At 36.1% G+C, this 21,575-nt stretch overlaps 2 protein-coding genes across 2 annotated transcripts in view; both read left to right on the top strand.

Moving 5' to 3' along the window:
* Positions 1-11,122, top strand: part of LOC121429897 (delta and Notch-like epidermal growth factor-related receptor) — a 39,078-nt gene extending 27,956 nt beyond the window's left edge. The window contains exons 4-7 of the mRNA XM_041627160.1: positions 55-168; positions 9,320-9,433; positions 10,099-10,218; positions 10,980-11,122. Of these exons, the coding sequence (XP_041483094.1) occupies positions 55-168; positions 9,320-9,433; positions 10,099-10,218; positions 10,980-11,122 (491 nt within the window). The remainder of the gene's footprint in view (positions 1-54; positions 169-9,319; positions 9,434-10,098; positions 10,219-10,979) is intronic.
* A 3,816-nt stretch (positions 11,123-14,938) lies between these two features.
* The window catches only part of LOC121429888 (neurogenic locus notch homolog protein 1-like), a 28,531-nt gene continuing 21,894 nt past the window's right edge, over positions 14,939-21,575 (top strand). The window contains exons 1-5 of the mRNA XM_041627148.1: positions 14,939-15,014; positions 18,419-18,547; positions 18,745-18,861; positions 19,494-19,616; positions 21,209-21,334. Coding sequence (XP_041483082.1) covers positions 14,939-15,014; positions 18,419-18,547; positions 18,745-18,861; positions 19,494-19,616; positions 21,209-21,334 — 571 coding nt within the window. The remainder of the gene's footprint in view (positions 15,015-18,418; positions 18,548-18,744; positions 18,862-19,493; positions 19,617-21,208; positions 21,335-21,575) is intronic.

Genomic DNA, 21,575 nt, shown 5'->3' with positions numbered 1-21,575 from the left:
TTCATAATCCGCTGCTATAAGTGAAAACATTTTTGCCTTCCAATTTTACTTCAGCCGTAAAGTTTTGCTTGACCGGTTCTTGTAATGGGAGAGGGGACTGTAGCGTGGTCAGCAATGAAATCGTATGCGACTGTGATCCCGGTAGTGTTGGACAGTTTTGCGGTATCGGTGAGTAAACGTAAACTTCATAACATTTACATAGTGCTTAATGTAATTGTTTTAAGTGCACTCCATCTTATCCTCGGCTTAAGCACGGATACCCTGCCATCAGGACCACACGAGCATTCATGGATTTTCTTCTTAAATCCATTTACTGCGCCTGGATAGATATTGGCAATTGTAGTTAAACGCCTTGCCAAAGTGTCATGATGAGATTCGAATCCGGGGTGGTATTCTGAAAATTGTTTTACTTTTTCTTGTAACTTTTCTTTAAGTCAGCAAGATAACAGCTCGCTAAAATTCTCTTAAATTGGTATTCTGAAAATTGTCTTATCTCTGTAATTGTCTTATCAACCAATCACTGAGCTTGTTATATGCTTAGGTCAACCAATAGAAACGTTTCTTCTGAGTAATAATCAACGAACGTAGAGGGCAGCAACACACAAGCGTGTTGCTCTAAGGAAGGTCAACTCGATACGCGCATGCAACTGAGCTGCGCGCATATTTTATTGTTCATGACAACGAAATCAAATGCCGATCAAATACAACAACAAATTAGTAGTGATCAAGAAACAAATATGAAAGAATATGACTACAACGATATCAAAGATAACATTAAAAAATATGTTGAGGGATATACATAAATATGAAAACATACTTTGATATTTAAAACTTTACAAATGCAAGTTTCAGGAAACTAAAATCATTACCAAATCGGTGATTGTTGTTATCAGCGATTTCACCAGACGGCTGAATAAGGTGATTTGCGCCGAGACGATTTTGTGACCACTCGCAAAGCATTTCGGGATTGAATATGTCCCCCTTATTTTCTCTGGGCTCTTCGCTGAACCCATCATCATTCTATGCTTAAGCTACATTATGCTCCGTCGTCTGCTTAGATTTCAACCCCCTAGTCTAGCACTGGTACTTGTTCTGCTAGGCGTCGATCAGCATTTATCTGCAGTCCATATAGGCCGTGACTCATTTATTTATTTATTTATTTATTAGAGCAGGCAGCAATGCCAATGGGTATTAAAAAAAATAATTCACGTATCTATCAGTAGTATGTTATCATTTCTTTTCACCATTGTCCCCAAAACTTATAAATTTAGAAATACATTCCAATCAGTAATAAGTGAAGTCCACATCTAACCTAGATCTTGATCATGTTGATCGATAGACCAAAAGCTTCAGTCTCTGTATTTTGGTTGCTCTGCTGAACTGCGCTGGCTCACTCACCGATGGAGATTATAGTAAAATGTCAGAAATTGTTGAATAAATCCCCAGAAACGACGGTTATTCCTGTCTAGTTGATCGATAGACCCAAGTCTAAAGATCTAACTTTATTTGTCTAACTAGACAAATGCTCTGACCAGTCTCGATCTGTTTGTTGAAGATGTTGTTCCACACTGGATATTGGCTAAGTAGATCTAGAATATATATAGATCTAGCACGACTTGTTGGTATGAGATAGTCTATGCAACAATAAAAAAATACTAAAATAATAATAAACTCAAAACAGATGAATTCCACATTGTCTTTATAGTATAGGACGCCTAAATCTAGACCATTTGAGGGTTGGTCCATGCAAGCTAAGTTTGGTTCAATTAAGGCCAGCCTGCATGGGCTAGCCGCTAGGAGGTTATGATTTTTTAGTCCGTACGTTAAATGCCTACAGGGTAAAATCTAGATCTAGAACTAGAAGATTTAATGGTTGACAAGTTACCGTTAGGCCTTACCGTTAGGCATGAAATCTTTAAAATTCAGTTAGAAAATGCATAAAAATAAAATCACGACGAGCTTAGTCACTTTGCTCTTTCACTTTCGAAATTTCTCCCACAAAAAATACGCGTTCTGCCAGCCAAGCCCAGGCCATGCAGGCCCAGGAAAATTTACCAATTCTTGCAATATGGCAAACAAATTATGTAAAAGTCTTTGATTGCACAGAATCAATGGTCAAATTAAGATATGGATGCTGTCTATCAAATCTACTTTCTGCCCAAAATCATAAATTAAGATGGTGTAAAATCTATCTAGCTCCCATTTCTTCTAGTCTAGGCCTAGATCTAAGTATAACTAAGGTTAAGTCTAACGCAAAACGATGATGGCACTCTGCAAACGATGTAACATTGCAATCAATTTCCCAGAATTGGCTGATTTTTCTTAGAAATTATTGAAGAAAACCAGGGAAAATGTGAATAGGTGGCCGTTTATTCAAGCTTTAATTTGGCTTTGGAAGTTTGGTTGCTCAATGATTATCGACCTTCGACGCGACGCAGCGCCTGGCTGTGCAGCTCAGCTGCAGCGCAGCGCGCAGCCAATGCAATGCATCCGATGCATGGGGGTTTTTTTCGCCGTCCATATAGTCTCGGACTCGAAGTTGAAATTTAGACCCGGATTTCGGGGTTTCGGCGCCTTGTATTAAGATTTATAGACTTAAAAGTCAAATGCAAATTAAAATTTGAAATCTGACCTTGAACAATCATCGTTGATAAACTTCAGCCCTGAAGCAATTGCACTTCAAATCAGACCAGGCAAATTAGACGTCATTGTGTATGTTGCTAGAAGATCTATGACGAGTCGACTGAAGCCCCAGCGCATCATCAACGTTACTAGTAGCTACGCGACCGGCCCAGACTCGGCGCACCCAGGCCAGAAAAATGACCTCGATTATTACGGTGGTTGTCTATGCATTTATTAGTGGTGCAGCGAAATTCAGCAGAGGAAAATAAGAGATAAGAGGTATCCTCGTCATAGACTTAATATTCCAAAATGAGAAAAAATGTCAATATCATGATTATTTAAGCTAAATAATTTCTTTAAAAATAAAAGTAATATTGTTAATATTTCTACCTAGAATAACCGACCTAATAATTGTTCATTAAAATTTTTAAAATTAACAAATGAAAAAAAATCAACTCGACAAATTTCCGAAAAGTCCCCCTTATTTTTTAGAGTGGTCACAAAATTCGAGCGGAGTTGACCTTCCTTAGAGCAACACGCTTGTGTGTTGCTGCCCTCTACGTTCGTTGGTAATAATGAAGCGCATTTTGTTGATATGAGGCGTAATTTCCGTGCGCCCTCGACGCTTTTGCTTGTGCGCTTCTGCCCAGAAGGAAAAATCAATTTTTACTGGTTTCCAGTAGAATTTTACTGGTTTCCAGTATATTTCTACTGGGCCATTTGATTTTTTAAAATGGACTAGTAAAAATCAACTGGAGACCGGTACAAACATTATTGCATTCCAGTTGAGGCAAAGTAGAAATACCAAACTGGTGTTACTGGTCAAATAAATAATGACTTTATTTCAAGTCAGATCATTTGACGAATTATGGAAAATGAATATTGCAATTCAGAGAAAGTTATTTATCTTTATAATTCATCATTATTATCATCATTCTTCTTATAATTATCATTATTATTATCATTTTTTTTATCGTACTTATTACTGTTATCATTGTTATTGATATTTTAATTATTATTATTATCATAATTATCAAGTATTAACATTATTATTTCCTTTAATTATGATTAAGATCAAAGCAAGATATGTTCCTCTGATATAGTCAACTGGTCTAAAGTAATTCATTCTTTAAAATTGAACTGGTCAAGGCCGGTAATATCAGTAATTCTGATGATGCTGATCACGTGGTTTACCTCATTTGCATATTTCCTATTTTTAAAAGAAAAATCAGGATGTTGTTCAAAAACTTTAAATAAGTTTGTGAACTAATTCACATATGAAAATAACCATCTCTTCCATCACATTTCACTGACCATGGTATATAACAAACCAACTGCATGTAAATTATTGATTCAGTAAGACCAGTACGAGGACCAGTCAGACCAGTAGATAATACCAGTAAAGACCAGCTTGAATTGGATACCATTATGAAGACCAGTGAGACCAATAACAACAACAAGACCAGTATAAAATTCCAGTAATTCAAGACCAGTTTAATTTTTAACTGGACCAGTATGACCAGTTATACCAGTAAACCGATGTTCCCATTTCCATAGTTCAGTTAAAATTCTACTAGTCTAACTGGTCCAGTGCAACTGGTTTTTCCTTCTGGGTGTGCTAAAAATACACGTGGCTCTTCTCAAAGACATAATTTATTTTCTCTGAAAAAAATCATCGCCTGGAACAGCAATTTTTAATTGCTGAAAGGTCTACCAATCCGTCGTTATAATGTCTTTGGAATGTCTCCTTTTGTAAAACATGATGTTCTTGCAGGATGCAGCAAGAAATAATTATTGCAGATGGACAAAATATCGCAGCAACAATAAGTTACATTAGCCCCCTATCTCTTGTATTTTTTTTTGTATTTTGCAAGGAGTTACCAGAAAGCAAAGATAAGATAATTTTCAGAATACCTTTTATCTCGATATGTTGTCTTGCGCAAAGGGATATAATGCGCCGTTTTAACTTTACGCTTAATTCTAGCTCTGACATCATACGCGCTCAGCGAAAGTTACAAGAAAATTGACAAGAAAAGATACAAGAATTTCCGGAATACGGATTTTATTTCAACTTTAAAGATACAAGAATATTTCTCTTACTCAATTTTCATATTACGACCCCCGGACCTAGCGATCCAAAGTCCGGAGACTTATCCACTGAGCCAAACATTTCTTGTTTTCATGCAATAGGATGTCCGTAAGCTAAATTATGCTTTGACACTAATAGTGTATCCGTATACACTTAAAACTCACCCAAATTATCCATTATGTAGTCTATACATACACTATCTCCTGACAGCAAAAATGGTGATTAAATGCTACAAGCCATCGGGGGCCCGTTTCATAAAGAGTTACAACTGTTGTAACTTTGCCATTTTGGCAACTACCATGGAAACCTTGTAGTCAGTGGCGGATCATGACCCCGAGGAGACAAAGCATGGGGGGCACGGCATTGTTCACAAACAATGCAGTGCCCCCCCCCCAATGCTTTGTCTCCTCCGGGTCACGGTCCGCTACTGCTTGTAGTAGTAGTATTAATAGTAGTAGTAGTAGTAGTAGTAGTAGTAGTAGTAGTAGTAGTAGTAGTAGTAGTACAGTACGTAAAAAAACAGGACAAATATTTAAAAGTCTATAAAAACTTTTGTTTCAAATTATGATGTCTATATTTTGGTGTTAATAGGTGCTCTGAAGTCTTATCTTTCAAATGCTATTAAAAAAATGTTTCGTTTATGCTTTAGCGAACACTGAATGTTTTGTCTGGGGTTAAAAAGGAGGCTTGCGCCAAAATAGCATGAAATTATAAACTTGATTATCGGACTTCTTGCTAGTCAGCAGACTTCGTCTTTACCTTTTCATTATGTTCATATGTTATGTTCATAATTTTCGAATCTTTTTATTTGCTTAAATTGTTTGTTTCTTTTTAATATGTTCTCTTTTAGTTATGAAAGCAAAAACTATTTTTTTTCAAACGAAGTATGGAAGAGAGTTTTTTTTCAAATCCTTCCATTGTTTGCTACAAAGGCTATCATGGTGCATTTAAAAGTGGCATACAGATGGGTGGGGCTCGGGGATGTTTCCCCCAAACCAAAATCATGACCAAGAAAAAAAGTGGAAAGGAAATAAAAGGAAAGATAGAAAGTGAAGTATGATTTGTTTTCTGAATATTATGTCAAAATCTATCACAAAATTTGATATTTTTTTAAAATGTGGAAATTTTTGCTTGCTCGCTTCGATCGCTCATAACTTTTTAATACATTTTATCCGATCTGCCGTATCCAGCTCCTTCAGAATCGACTCAATAAACCATTGCCATTGAAAGACATGAATCCTTTCCGGTTTTTCTGTCAAGCACATAACTTAGTCAAGGAATCAATAAACCCTTGAAAATATGATTCATGTCTTTTTAAAAGGTTCCATAACATAATTCGTTTCACATTATACAAGGATTTGAGAAATTACAAGTTCTCCAAATTAAATGCAAATCTTCTTGCTCGGGTTGACAAATAGTTTTCTTTTATTATGAAGGAAAATTCAAAGGTAAAATAAGTTTAAAAGAAAAGAATAATAATTCAAGTAAATAAATAAATTTGTAAATGAAATTTAACTGCATAATTTGAAAATCATTAAAGGATAATGAAAAGGTTAAGAGGAAGTTTGCTGATTAGCGAGGAGTCTGATTGTCAAATTTCTCATTTCTGTCATTTTGGCGCAAGCCTCTTTTTGAAACCCAGACAAAAACGTTTCTAATTCACTCAAGCATAAACATTTTTTTTCAATGGCATTTTAAAGATAAGATTTCAGAGCATCTATTTACATCAAAATATAGATATCATGATTTGAAACAAATATTTTAGAGTTTTCAAAACTGTTCCGTTTTTTTTTCATACGCACTGTTAGTAGTATAGTAGTAATAGCAGTCATGGTAGAAGTAGTAGTAGTATTTATTATTATTATTATTATTAGTAGTAGTAGTAGTAGTAGTAGTAGTAGTAGTAGTAGTAGTAGTTGTAGTAGTAGTAGTAGTTGTATCACTCTGCACACTTAGAATTTTTGGAAACATACTGTCCACACAACAATTTGTTAAAACTTTTATCCAATTCTTGGAAGTTTTAAACCAATAATGTGTGCTTTGGGTAAATACTACACAGTATTAGTCGAAAACTACCCAAAGTTGGATAAAGTTTTAAACCAATTATTGAGTGGACAGTATGTTGCCCAACATGTTAAAGGGGAATGAAACCTTTGGAACAAATAGGCTTGTGTAGAAACAGAAAAATCAAAGAATAAGAATAAAGAAAGTTTGAGAAAAATCGGACAAATAATGAGAAAGTTATGAGCATTTGAATACTGCAATCACTAATGCTATGGAGATCCTCCCATTGGCAATGCGACAAGGATGTGTGATGTCACTGATGAACAACTTTCCCTTTGGTGGACTATAAAATACCCTAAAAATGTCTCTTTTTGCTTTTTCTTACGATGATACAAACTCTTTATCCATTATGTATTCTTAAAAAATATGTATTACATGCCCTCATGTAGAAAGAACACATGATCTATGGATAGATGTGATAAAAGAGGCAATTCAAGTGAAATATATACTAAAGTAATGGGGAGAGTTGTTCATCAGTGACATCACACATCTTTGTCGCATTGCCAATTTGCTATCTCCATAGCAATAGTGATCGCAATATTCAAATGCTCATAACTTTCTCATTATTTGTCCGATTTTTCTCAAACTTTTGTTGATCTGTTTCTTTGATTTTTCTGTTTCCACACAAGCTATCTTGTTCCAATGGTTTCATTCTCCTTTAAGAGTGTGCAATAATTTCTATTTCAGATGATCCGTGTATACCGAATCCATGCGAGAATGACTGCCTCTGTAATGTCAGTGACTTCTTTGAAGCCGAATGTATCAGCAGTTCACCCCCTCGTCACTGGTCCTTTATGTGAAAATGGTAATATATCCTTCTTGTTCTCGTTGATCTTGTCCCTTTTCTTATTATAATATCATCGTCATGCCTCCACCATGTCCATCAGTAGTATAATTATCACCTTCATACTTGTTCTAATTCTTAATATCTTTTTGTTTATATTTTTCTTCACTCTTATCTTCTCTTCCACGAGCACCCAAAGGTGGATATGTAAGTTATATAAATCGCCACAATCAATATTATCACCATTATCATTATTATCATTCTTATAATTATTATCATTATTATTAGTAGTAGTAGAATTAGTAGTAGTAGTAGTTGTTGTTGTTGTAGTAGAAGCTGTAGTAGTAGTAGTAGTAGTAACAGTAGTATTAGTAGAAGTAGTAGTACAGTAGCAGTATGGTAGAAGTAGTGGTAGTAGGAGTAGTAGTAGTAGTATTGATATAGATGTTCTCCTCCTTCTTCATCCTCTTCTCCCTCTTCTTCTCCTCTATCCACCCCCTCTTCCTCCTCTTCGTATTAGTTCTTTTCATTTAGATCCTAGCTCAGACTCTCAATAAAGGAGAATGAAACATTTGGAACAAGATAGCTTGTGTGAAAACAGAAAAATCAAAGAAACGGATCAATGCAAGTTTTAGAAAAATCGGACAAATAATGAGAAAGTTATCAGCATTTGAATATTGCGATCACTAATGCTATATGGAGATCCTCAAATTGGCATTGCGACAAAGGTGTGTTTATGTCACTTGTTAACAACTCTCCTCATAACTTTAGTATATATAATCACATCTATCAGTAGATCATGTATTCTTTTTATAGGAGGGCAAATAATACAGATTTTTAAAGAATACATCATGGATAAAGAGTTTGTATCACCATAACATAAAGCAAAAAGATACATTTTGGGGGTATTTTATAGTCTACACTGTTAAAAAAACCCTGATTTTACAGAAAAATAAAAGATTTTGGAGAAAGCAATACCAGAATCATTCTTTAAATTCATGGAATTTTTCTGCAATTTAACAGAACAGGTCTGTTAGAAAAGGGGAAAAGAGTGTTTTATTTAAGGAAATTTGTAAGATTACACACACTAAATACCAATTTCCTGTAAGATTACGCAATCTGGTAAGATTACAGGTGTTCTCGAGACTCTGCTGCAGGAACTTCTTTTAGCTTAAGAAAAAATTTTCTAACAGTGTATCAAAGGGAAAGTTGTTCACATGTGACATCACACATCCTTGTCGCAATGCCAATGGGAGGATCTCCATAGCATTAGTTATTATAATATTCAAATGCTCATAACTTTCTCATTATTTGTCCGATTTTTCTCAAACTTTCTTTGTTCTTATTTTTTTATTTTTCTGTTTCGACACTAGCCTTCTGTTCCAAAGGTTTCATTCCCCTTTAAATTTAGCAGAGTCCGTGAAATCCATCCTTTATTGCTTCGCATAGACACTGAGAGAGATCGTTGAGTGATATAATGTCATTCGAATCCCTCACTCTGAAGCCAGGGGGAGGAGGATGGGCAATTCATGAAATGACTTTTTTCGGCCGTTTTCACCGATTTGTTTTAACTATGAATAGTCCTCAGCAAATCAAAATCGATGAAAACTCCCCCGACATTGTTCGTACACAAACATTCAGAAAATTACAAATTTACATGATAGGAGCAGCCTGTCCGTGAAACAGCACCATGTACGTGGAATCACAACGATTGTGAAAGAATTATTTATCGATATTCTCTCCCTTTTTTGACGAATTAGTTCATCCATGCTGGAGCTCTAGTCCTTGTGATAACGGAGGAACTTGCGACGCTGTCTCTGAGTTCTACACCTGTTTGTGCCTTGAGGGGTTCACAGGAGATGAATGCCAAACGGGTAAGTTCTAATGCGCTGACGCATCGGCATATTCCACAGACTGTCAAGCTTCTTGGACGGTGAAACTATTTAAGCTACGGCGAGTGTACACCGTATTCTTTATTCCCAAACGGAAAACATAAATTAACGAAAATGATAAAAAGGGTGAGCGTCAAGTTCTCTTTCCTCTTAACGTCCTGCTTCATGATTTAATATTGGTATAGTCTATTCGGAATTTTCTCCACCTCTCTCTCACCCCTCCCCACCTCCCCTTTCTCTCTCTTTGTCTCAGTCTCTCTCACCATTTCATCCTCTCAGTTGTATGCTCTCATCGTCGTTACGAAACCAAATCCCATGTTAATATTTTTGTATCTTCTACGCAACAAAAATGTTCAGCATGGGGTATAGGGTGTGCTTGTGTGTGTATGAGGTGCGTTTTTTAGTTTCTTTTATGAAAAATAAATGGAGTTAACTTGAAAAATTATGGTGATGATTAAATTGTTGAATGGTGTTAGTTCAACACCATGTGGTGTTATTACAACACCTTTGGTTTGTACTTTTGCTTTCTTTGGTGTTATTTTCAATCTCTAGGCTGCAATTTAACACCTAAAATGTGATCCTTTGTTGACACCAACTGGTGTAATTTTTAACACCCTAGTTTTACAGTGTGTCATTCATATTTTTAGCACTTGGTTGTTTTGGTCCCGTGTGTTCCAATGGAGGAACGTGCCAGGGTGATCCAGAAACCGGGGACTTCATCTCCTGCCAATGTACGTCAGAATACTATGGATCTCAGTGTGAAAATGGTGAGCTACAGCTTGGCATTCAATGTATTATAAAGGATCCAGGGGGAGCGTTTCATCAACCTTTTCATCCGACAAGTTGTCAGGGGCCCGTTGCAGAAAGAGTTGCGTTTAAACGCAAGTCAAAAAATCAATCGCAAGTCAAAAATGCGCGCTGTTGATTGGTTGAAAATCAAGTTGTGCGTGATTTTTAGAGTTGCATTTGATTGCAACTCTTTCTGCAACTGGCCACAGATCGAACAACTTCCCTTGACTTTGAATTTTGCTGATATTTGGCTATGGCAACTGTCAGATAAAACGTCCGACAAGTCATTTCATTAAACGCTCCCCCTATCAAGGATTTTGTCTAGGTAGATTCTGGTGTATTTACTTTACTGAATTTACGTCCGTATATTACTAATGTAGCAGTTATACATGTCTGCAGAATCATGGAACAGACACGCTATCAAGGATTTATCAAATATGTAATCATTAGTTAGACTCAACATAATTGTCAACTTCCAACATCTTTAATCGATAATTAATCAAGTTAAGAAGTTTGGTGAAATATAAAGATAGATAATAGACAGGTATTAATCGGAAGGAAACTGCTTTTGGGGTAGCACTCTGATAGATGGCAGAAAATAAAACTGGACACTTCTAATCAATTTCGCACTCTTCACTATTTGATCTGTTTTTCATTTGTTTTAAAGCAACACTTTTATATAAAAAAAATAAAAAAAAACTGTATAACCAATTATTTTTATCAATCCCATACCGTACAGCTTATCCTTGCACACTGGAACAGTGCTCCGGAAGAGGAAGTTGTACCAATATTCTGGATACTACCCCTTACGACTACTCCTGCTATTGTTCCACTTCTTTTATTGGTCGTTCATGCCAGTTCGGTTGGTATATCATAAGCTGAATAGGAAAAAAAACGATATATAAATAATTTTTGTCATGCCTGACAATGGGGGGGGGGCTGATTAAGGTATGGCCGCATGTATGAATTATTCTCTCAACCTGGGCGACATGGAAATATGTATTTATTCTATTATTGTTGTTTTGATATGAACAGAAATGAAAACGAAAGTTTTTAATAGAAACTACTGATGTTTCACAATGATTAAAGCATGCTTTTAAGAGTCGCGAATAAATGCCCACGTGTATAATTATGATATGCAACTCTGAATCTTATTGATTAATGCACCAGTAGTGGCATAATCCAATGCGGTGATGTCTTGTATAACGTTAATCTAGTTGCGCGTGATTTTTAGAGTTGCAATTGATTGCAACTCTTTCTGCAACGGGCCCCAGAAGAGGTAGAGGCGTACAACGCGAAGTATATTGTAGACCAAACGGCATATAGACAATGTTTAGAGGAGATCGAATCTATTTCGCACATGAGAAGTAGACCAAGCAAAATTATACAACCATATGCTCTGCCATCCGTTTTCTCCCACAATGCAGCTGATCCTTGTATTCTAGACCAGAGCCCCTGTCAAAATGGAGCTACTTGCTCCTACACCAACGGTTGGGACATTGCTCCGGTAGTCTACTGCTCATGTTTACCGGACTACACCGGGGAAAACTGCGAAAGCTGTAAGTGGATTTTTTTTACAGGGGTGTATGGTCTCGGGGAAAATCCAGAAATAGAGGGAATACCAAAATGACCCCCTACTATGTTTCTTGGTCTTTTAAGATGGTAAGAAATACATCATTCAAAATTAAAATAAAACGTGTATTTTGGGACGAGATGACCGTACTTTTGGGATAACCTTTTTTTTTTGCTTGTCCAATTTATTTTCGTCGAAATGACCTTAAATCTTGGGGATTAACTTTTTTTGCTTGTCGAATTTTCGACCCCTCTATATATACTGAACAGTGGATGAATATCACAGAATTTTACATTAATTCGGTGAAACAGTTTACGATCAGGACTATGCATTGAGTAAGGTGGTGATGCCACCTCCCCACAAATTACATTTGTTCAAATCGTTTGGCATACAAATTTTGAAATAGGGTGTGCTTGGTTGTTATCATCAATTGTAATTTTATATACAGAGATAGATTTATATATATAATGTGGAAATCAAGACTAGGTCGTTAGTGTTTCGTAAACAGAATATGAAGAAGGGAAGTGGGGGTACGTAATATCAACCTACCCATTGCATATTAATGACGATAAGAATACAACAGTGTCATTGAATTTCCCCAACTTTTCTCGCAATAATTATGGGTACTCTGTGCTGTGCATTCAATGGGTTTTTCTTCTTCGTTTCAATTTTCTTTTCAGTAATTCATCCCTGCAATAGATCTACCAATCCTTGTTCGAATGGAGGCTCATGTGACCCTTTGCCAGAGCATCAGTACACATGCATTTGCCAAACAGGCTTCATTGGCAAAAACTGTACATTGGGTAATTATAACGATTTTGTTGAACTTTGGTTCACAATACTAATAACAAAAAATAACGAAGAGATACCTCGAAATTTGCGGCTGCTAATTGCAACCCGATTTGACCTTAGTGACGTAATGGTCGATGATCGGGTTGTAGACATTTTGAAGCTTGTACCGCCCCCCCCCCCCATCTCTGTTAAGGCGCTGTCACACCTTGGCGTTTTAGACAGCGTATGCCCGACGTATGAGGAATTTGGCGAATACGCTGGCGTACGTCGAATACGTTACGGGTAAGTTTTGCATACGTTAAGAGTACGCTAAAACACGCTGGTATACGTCGTCATACGGCGAGGTCGTCGAAAAATTTTGTGCAAGCACAAAATTTTTCGACGTATGCCAGCGTATGGCTCATACGTCCCGCACACGCGGGCCATAAGTTGTAGGCAAGTTACGCGATCGTTGATACACGTTGACACACGTTACTCGTAAGTTACTCATAAGTCGATGTACGTCGAGATAATGTCCAGCGTACCCTAAAACTTCTAACCTATGAGTAACTTGCTTTGAACGTATGTGTAACTTAACTCCAACGTATATTGACGTATGAAGACGTGCTCCGGACGACCACAAAACTTACTGAACGTGTTTATAACTTGCAGCTACCGTATAATGGCGTATTGACAACGTTTATCATGTTTATAGGAATTGGTATATAAAGGTGGGGTTCACAGGAGTTTTCTTCGGCATGGCGGTGGTGTTGATAGGTGATGTATCGTGCGGTTATGATTTGAATAGTCGAGCGGCAGCCTTTTTATAGGCTACGACACGTGTTCGTCAGCAATACGCTGCCGCGCGCTATGCGTAAGTTAGGCTATCGTAGGGCATAAGTTGTGTACGCCAGCAATACGCTAAGCATTCGTTGGAATACGTTACTTATAAGTTAACGAAGCGTTCGATATAAGTTACTAATACGTTATGTATAATTCCAACTCGTTATGAATACGCTAAGTATAAGCCCAGAGTTGAAAAAAAATCAAAGTTCAGCGTATGCCGACGTTTTAGAGAAATTTTGATACGTCGGGCATACGCTGTCTAAAACGCCAAGGTGTGACACCACCTTTAGATAAGGTCTGAACGCCCGTAGATGGCCTCTTTTACACCTCTCTCGAAGTACCGCGGCTCCCTGTCCAGCACTTGTACCTTGTTGATGTCAACACGATGGCCAGGGGATTCGATGTGGATGTGCTGAGATACCTTGGATGAAGTGGATCTAGGGCGTCGATGTTCAAGGAATCTTAACCTATGATTCCTGACCGGTGACATCCTTCTTCTCTGTCTTTTCTTTCGGCGCAACCAAGTTGTCTTGACCTAAGGGTGGTATCTCTGTGATGAAAAGGGCAGGTTGGTGATCTTGGTGTCAAAATGCACAGATTCTTACCAAAATGAAATCAAATCAAGTTTATCACCTAGGGAATGCATATTAATCCATAATGTACAGGGTTAAAGGTCAATGACCTTTTTTATATAGGCTATATATTGTAAAATGGTATCTCTGAGATAAACGCTGCAGGTTGGTAATTTTGGTGCCAAAAAGCAATTTTTGCAAGAAGATAAAAAGGCACAAAATAATCAATCAAAAACAATAATCCTTCACCTTTGATATCCAAAGTCAAATGTCAAAAGTTTATGCATGAATCTCCCCAAAAAGAAATTAATCCATTATATTTATATTTTATTTGTGAATAATAGAAAGACCATGAAAAATATATCTAGGGTTAGAGATCAATCAACTATGTCAATAACTTCAGGGAATTTAAGTAAATAGGTCGATAAAACGTGATTGTGTCATGTAGGTATAGTGATTCTGATGGGAAAAGATTGACCTTCGTTGAAAAAGAACACAAATTTAACAGTTGAATCCTTGACTAATGATGTCAAAATACAAGTTCGAGGTGAAACCGTGAAAGATCAAATAGCACTTTTTGATATATATTGTAGTAATGCATGCCAAAAGTGTAAGAAAAACATGTATGATATAATTTGAAATGGTGAAGTTGTCTAAAGTACTTGAGCACCTGACAAAGTGGAAATGTGCGCAATATGAATATCCTATATTATTATTATTATTATTAAAGTAGAAGCACTTAGATATGCATTTCATAATCTAAATTAAGGTACTCATTTCTCTGTAGAATAGATCACTAACCTCAAATGCTACAATCAATACTAAAAAACTATAACCCCCCCCTCAGTGTTATTTAGGGTATGCCTATGCTCGTTCCCTCCCTTTGAAATCGCCCCCCTATCGAAGGTCTGCCAAAATTTCTGAACCCCACTTTCGATGCCTTTCGCGGGCTTTTTCTGCCTTGGAGACCCTCCTAAATCCGGAATACTGCTCAATGTACCCCCTATCTCAGGTGAGCTGTCATTCCAACAAAAGGTCCGTACTTTACTTTTCAAAATGAAATAATCCTGAATGAGCTATCAAAACTAGCAGGAATTTGATACAGGAATTTGATCGATTTTCTATGTTATTCAAAATATTTATAACCCCCTTTCAAAACTCTCAGGAGTCTAAGGAGAGAGATTAAAAAATCTTTTTAAAGAAATCTCCGGGTGAAAATACAAATACATCCCCTTTTTTACAAAAAAAGTACCCCTTTACTGAGCATTTTGGAAACACGCATGCGGTCCTTCCGACCCCGGAGAGGGGGGGGGTATAACTTAATTTGTAAATTGAAATGTTAGGTCTAAGTCTTATGGCAAGCATCATCCGAGAACATTTTCATATAGCCAGAGACAATGATAAAGAATTGAAATAAGGCAATCATTAGAGCTGCAGCTTTTGTCATAGTAAAGTGTCTCGACTTCAGCAAAGAGTACTAATTAAAATCTTCAAAACCTGATGACATTTTCAGGACTTTAATCTGGCCCATTGAATAAAAGCCTAACGTTCTGTCAAGGTTAATCAAGTATTACTGAATACCAGGGTTGGCGATTTTTTTGATTTTTTTAAAAAAATAAAAAAAATCGGATTTATTTGATTTAAATCAGATTTTTTTGATTTTTTTAAAGTTCCTTCGAAAAAAAGGGTAATTATCCCCCCCCCCCCTTACTCTTACAATGACATCAATATTGATGTTATACATTTCACCCCTAATATTGTTCTTAACCACATATTTTGTAATTAAAATCCAGTAAAAAAGGACAATTAAAAATAAATTTGAGGAATCATGACTGTATCTGAACTTAATTCTATCATACATAGGCCTATGAAGGAATATTCCATAGGGAATTCCCAGTGAGTAGAGAAAATTCCCCTCTGGGATTTTTCATTCAAATATTTAAAAAAATCCAAGAGAAAAAAATCCCTTATCAAAACTGCCAACAAACCCTTTGCCAATTACTAGTATTCATGTATATTGTAAGAGAAATATTTCTCATCAATGATTTTTTTCAATTAGTCACAGCTTTACAATAGTCAAAGAGAGACTACAACTGTATATTTTAAGGATCTTTTTGATAAAAAGCTCTTCTCTTGCTACAGATATAAATGCAAAACTCTCAGTTTGGGAGAACAATATATGAGATAGCTTAGTCAAAGGGTGACTATACTACATTCTGTTACTGTGATTTTTTTTACATTAATCTACAATTTTTATTCCCATATTCTCTACAAAAAAATCTGTTTGATCCATGAAGTATGAAAAAAAATCTACTTACTTTTAACTTAAAGGATAAAAACTGCAAAACTGCTTAAATTACAACATATGTATTACAAAAAGAAGTATTTTATTTTAAATGAGACACAGCTTACAACTGCCAATGACTGTAACTGAAGTACCTGCATCTTAACGTTAAAATACAGTGTTAAATGTTTATTCTGAGTTTTGCAAATTGTTGTTATAGAGCTCTTTCCATTATTACATGCAGATACAAAACTTCCATTATTTGTAGCACTGAACATAAAATGGGCTGCAGTGACTTAAAAGGTTTATAAGAGAAAGCTTTTCTCAACAGTCAAATTATGACTGTACTACATTATGTTAATGTGATTTTTATAATTATGTTATTCAAAACATCAAATGTATGATAAATGTAACAATACGAAATAAGAGGCATGTTAAATATGTTGATTACATGCAAGTATCATTTTTTATTTTACATGACAGAAGTAGTTATGTGTAGGCGAAGGATCAAAACTGGAAAACTGCCAACAAACCTTTTCTCATCGACTTTTATATATTATATTTTTTTTTTACAAACTGCTCTCTGAAAAGTCTTTGGATTATGTGAAAACTTTACGTTAAGAAAGAAATTGACTAATAATAACTGACAAAGAATGTAAAATTTCAGAAGAAAAACTCGACATAATTTACAAAAAATGAGTACCTATTGACAACATACATCTGTAGTTTTTAAGGAATTACCTGATTTTATTAATTTGATTTTAATTTGTTTTAAGTAGATATGAAAACTTTGTTGATCTTTTATTGATATAAAGTTAATTCAAAGTTTTTCAGTTGACTTGAAGAATTAAAACTGCATTGAACAAATAATTTGTCCATGATTTGTACATGTTTCAATGGAAGTGATTTAAATCAATGATTTTTTAAAAAAAATCATGGTGATTTAAATCGCGATTTAAATCACGATTTAAATCAACGTGATTTAAATCAGCCAACCCTGCTGAATACCCTGTCTGAGTTTCAGGTCACATGACCAAGCTTAAATGTCATTTAGGGTCAATGAACTTAGACCATGTTGGGGGAGTCAATATCGAAATCTTAACATAAGGTTAAGTTTTTGAAATGTTATCATAACTTAGAAAGTATATGGACTTAGTTCATGAAATTTGGCCAAAAGTGTAATAACAATTTCCAGAACATCCTGCGCATGAGCTTCAAGTCAAATTACCAAAGTAAAAGGCCATTTAGAGTAAATAAACTTTAGCCATGTTCGGGTATTTGTTGAATTACCATAACTCTGAATTTGTATTGTGTAGTTTATTAAACTTGGACTATACATCCTGTGCGAATTTCAGGTCACATGACCAACGTCAAAGGCTATTAAGGTCAATGAACTTTGGGCTTTCGTAACTTTTAAAGTTAATGGATAAAGTTTATGAATTGTGGACATTAGGGTAATCAACTATCACTGATAAGTCTTAGGTCCCATGATCAAGGTCAGATGTCATTTAGGGTCAATGAATGTAGTGGTGTTTTTATGAATCTTTATTGTATAGTAGTTTTCAAAGTAAGCGCTGCTGCTGTATTGAATCACGTAATGCAGGTGAGAGTGCCAGAGGCGCTTCACTTGTTTTGCTCTCACGCTAGAGTGATGGTCACAGTCTGTCTGTGACGACTGGGTGACCGATCTGCCGTTCTAAACAGAATCAAGGAGAACAGCTGCTCATGTTTGGTCCATACTACGGCCATCCATATTAACTGTAGTATTCGGGTCCAGAACCGTGAAAACATTCACGACTGACATCCGACCGTCCTGTGGCGTGAGAGTATACCTTAAGTTAGCTCTTCATCCATACACTTGGTATTACCGTAGAGTTTGTCATGACAGTCACTCAATCGTCATTGATCGATCCTAGCCTCCCAAGCAGTGTAAAGAACTCCTCAACTGTTCTCGTAATCGTTTTGCTTACCAGAAATTGTTTCGGTTACATTCGGTTACAGGGCGGGAATGTTCCACAAAATGCTGAATAGTTTTGTATAAACAAAATTGATAATGATATGATAATGATTATTTACCAGGATGAGCGAACGCAGTTTGTTGATTGTGCTATATCTATCATATTCTTAAATAGATGATCCTTGCGTTAACATTGAGAACCTGTGCTTCAACGGAGCAACATGCGTTTCCGCTGTTACCGGCTATTCCGCTACCTTCTCTTGTAACTGTGCAGCCGACAGGACTGGTCCACGCTGTAATGAAGGTAATAATGAATTATATACAGGCGGTATACATTCAAAACTCATCGAACGTAGAGGGCGTGAGCACTTTGCGGTATCTCTCTACCTGTGTTGCTACCGTCTACTTCCTTTGGAAAAAAATATGTTTATATCTTTCATCAATAAACAAAATTATGCTTCAATAACAAAAATCGAACTATTTTCAAATGTTTTTTTTTAGATAAATGTACTGATACAACTTGCTCAAATGGAGGTACATGTGAGAGTGACGAATCTACTGGAGTTTTCAAGCAATGTCTTTGCCCTCCCTTATACGATGGAGTTTACTGTCAGTTTGGTAATGTTATGCCATTCCTTTTTTATTAGTTATGTTACTCAGGTATAATGCATTAAATGAAACAGAATTTGTTCCGACGTGTATATAAAGACAACATGAAAAGAATTAAGCTGAAACTTTAATTGAATTAATAAAACAAACTGGCGATCTAAATCAAGTCATACCTGGTGGGTGTTTCATAAAGCTGTTCATAAGTTAAGAGCGACTTTACAAACGACTGGTGATCCTGTCTAGTGGTAAATGATAAAGAGATTGGCGATGTTTTACCGCGTAAGAAAGGATCACCAGTCGTTCTTAAAGTCGCTCTTAACTTACGAACAGCTTTATGAAACGGCCCCCTGGTATACTGAATTGTTTTAATGATTTCAATTTTGCCTCCACATTAGGTACTCAATACGCCCAGACAACTACATCAGCCTTGTATAAATTAAAAAAGTGAACGAATCAATGCATGTCTGTCAAAAGCACTATTGTAAATGTAGACCTATGTTTTAACTCTTTAAATTGCAAAGTAGTATTTGAGTGTTAATTCAATGTTATTTTTATATGTTTGTCTCGATCTGCTTCCAACAAATAAAAACATCTCCCTGTTTGATCTAAACTTAATTTATTTCATGTTATCACGATCATAGCCTATCCATGCGCATCGAACCCATGCCAAGGGAATGGAACATGTACAGATCATCTACACATCACCCCATACAATTTTTCGTGTATCTGTCAGTCTCCGTTCATCGGGCAAACATGTCAATATGGTAAGAAAGGAAATATTTACAATGAATAAATTGTATTGATTATAATGATGATAATGTGAAACATTTATATTGTCGATATAGTCTACTTCTTCTACCTCTTCTTCCAGTCTGGTACAGTCCGCCACTCGCGTATTATCGTACCTTGTGCTTGTCAAGTGTTGAGTGTAAAGTGTAAGTAAAAAAAGATTCTACAATGGACTCTATGTGCAGCGAAAAAACAGACTGAAGCTTAAAGGTCAAGTCCACCTCAGAAAAATGTTGATTTGAATCAATAGAGAAAAATTAGCACAATGCTAAAAATTTCATCAAAATCGGATGTAAAATAAAAAAGTTATGACATTTCAAATTTTCGTTTATTTTTTTTTACAAAATAGTTATATGAACGAGCATCCAAATGAGAGAGTCGATGATGTCACTCACTATTTCTTTTGTTTTTTATTGTTTGAATTATACAATATTTCAATTTGTACGAGTTTGACGATTAGGACCTCCTTGCCTGAAGCACAAAATGTTAAAATAATGGAATTCCACGTGTTTAGGGAGGAATGAATCTTCATTTCACATGACAATGACGAGAAAATAAAAATATTTCATATAATAAAATACAAAAGAAATAGTGAGTGAGTGATGTCATCAGTTCCTCAGTTGCATACCGACAGAGATGTGCATATAACTGTTTTTGTGAAATGAAGCGAAACTTTAAAATGCCATAACTTTCCTATTTTGCATCCGATTTTGATGAAATTTACAGTGTTATGCTAGTTGATTTTTTCTCTTTTTATTCAAATCGAGTTTTTGTTGGGGTGGACTTGTCCTTTAACGAAGCTTGACACACTGCACCTTCAGCTTGAAAGGCTCCAATGAGGTGCAGTTGACAGCGACAGGCGGTAATGAATTCCACAGCCTGATAGCGTCTTGATAAAAAAAAAAATAATAGTCGACAAGCATAGTCGATAAAACCTGTAGATCCGGTTGTAGCACAGCTACACTGATAGGGAGTTCGTGCTTTCAAACAAGTCATTTCGACCGAGTAACCATTTTACACCTTGCTGTAGATTAGCAAATGTAGATAGACTTGCAAGTAACGTAAGTTGTGTTATAACTTGCCAAACAATATTCTACCTGGCATTTTCCTTATGGAGAATTAGAAGAAATGAATCTCATGATACATGTAATGACCATTTTTGACGAGCAAGAAAAATAAATGGTTATCACTAATGCAAAAGAAAGTGTCATCTCCCGTCCAAAAGGGATTAACATTTCAATAACGTCTCCGACAAGGCGGGGCGAAAAGAGAGGGTAGTATATATGGTATATGGTAGTATATGGGGTCAAAAGGAGGCACGTTCCCTATTCATAATTTTCATTCTATAGGATGATGTCGGATCTGATAAGTGTCAGTGATTTTGATTGGATGATGAGAGGCAAAGCTACTAATCATGAAAGCATTCTGTTTGATAAAACATGGATGTGTATCATAAAGCGTCAGACAAGTCCATTTGCGTAACGCCCCCTCATTTGGGTCGGATCAATGCCTGATAAGGTCTCCCATAATGATTCACTATATCGATGTCTTCCTTCTATCTCACCAGAGGACCCGTGTTACACGAACCCTTGTCTAAATGGAGGCACTTGTTCATATACAGGCGGAGTGTCATTCCAACCTGTACAAGAGTGTGTGTGTTCCTCTGGATTCTATGGCGAATTGTGTGAGAATGGTATGTAAGTCAGGGGACCGTTTCATTTACAGGATGTAAATATATTGGATGGCTCAGAATGGAATGCCAGAAATATTCCAAGAGTTAGGGCATATATTCCACGAATCGCAGATGAGTTCGCCCTAACGAGTGGAGTATTTCTGGTATTCCATTAAATAAAGCCACTCAGTATGATTAACATTTATATGACACCTAGATAGATCCTTGTGATTTGATTGGTTGTTTGATATCGTTCATACAG

This window comes from Lytechinus variegatus, chromosome 1 (genome assembly GCF_018143015.1).
Source record: "Lytechinus variegatus isolate NC3 chromosome 1, Lvar_3.0, whole genome shotgun sequence".
NCBI lineage: Eukaryota > Metazoa > Echinodermata > Echinoidea > Temnopleuroida > Toxopneustidae > Lytechinus > Lytechinus variegatus.
This window is presented reverse-complemented; position numbering and strand designations above follow the sequence as displayed.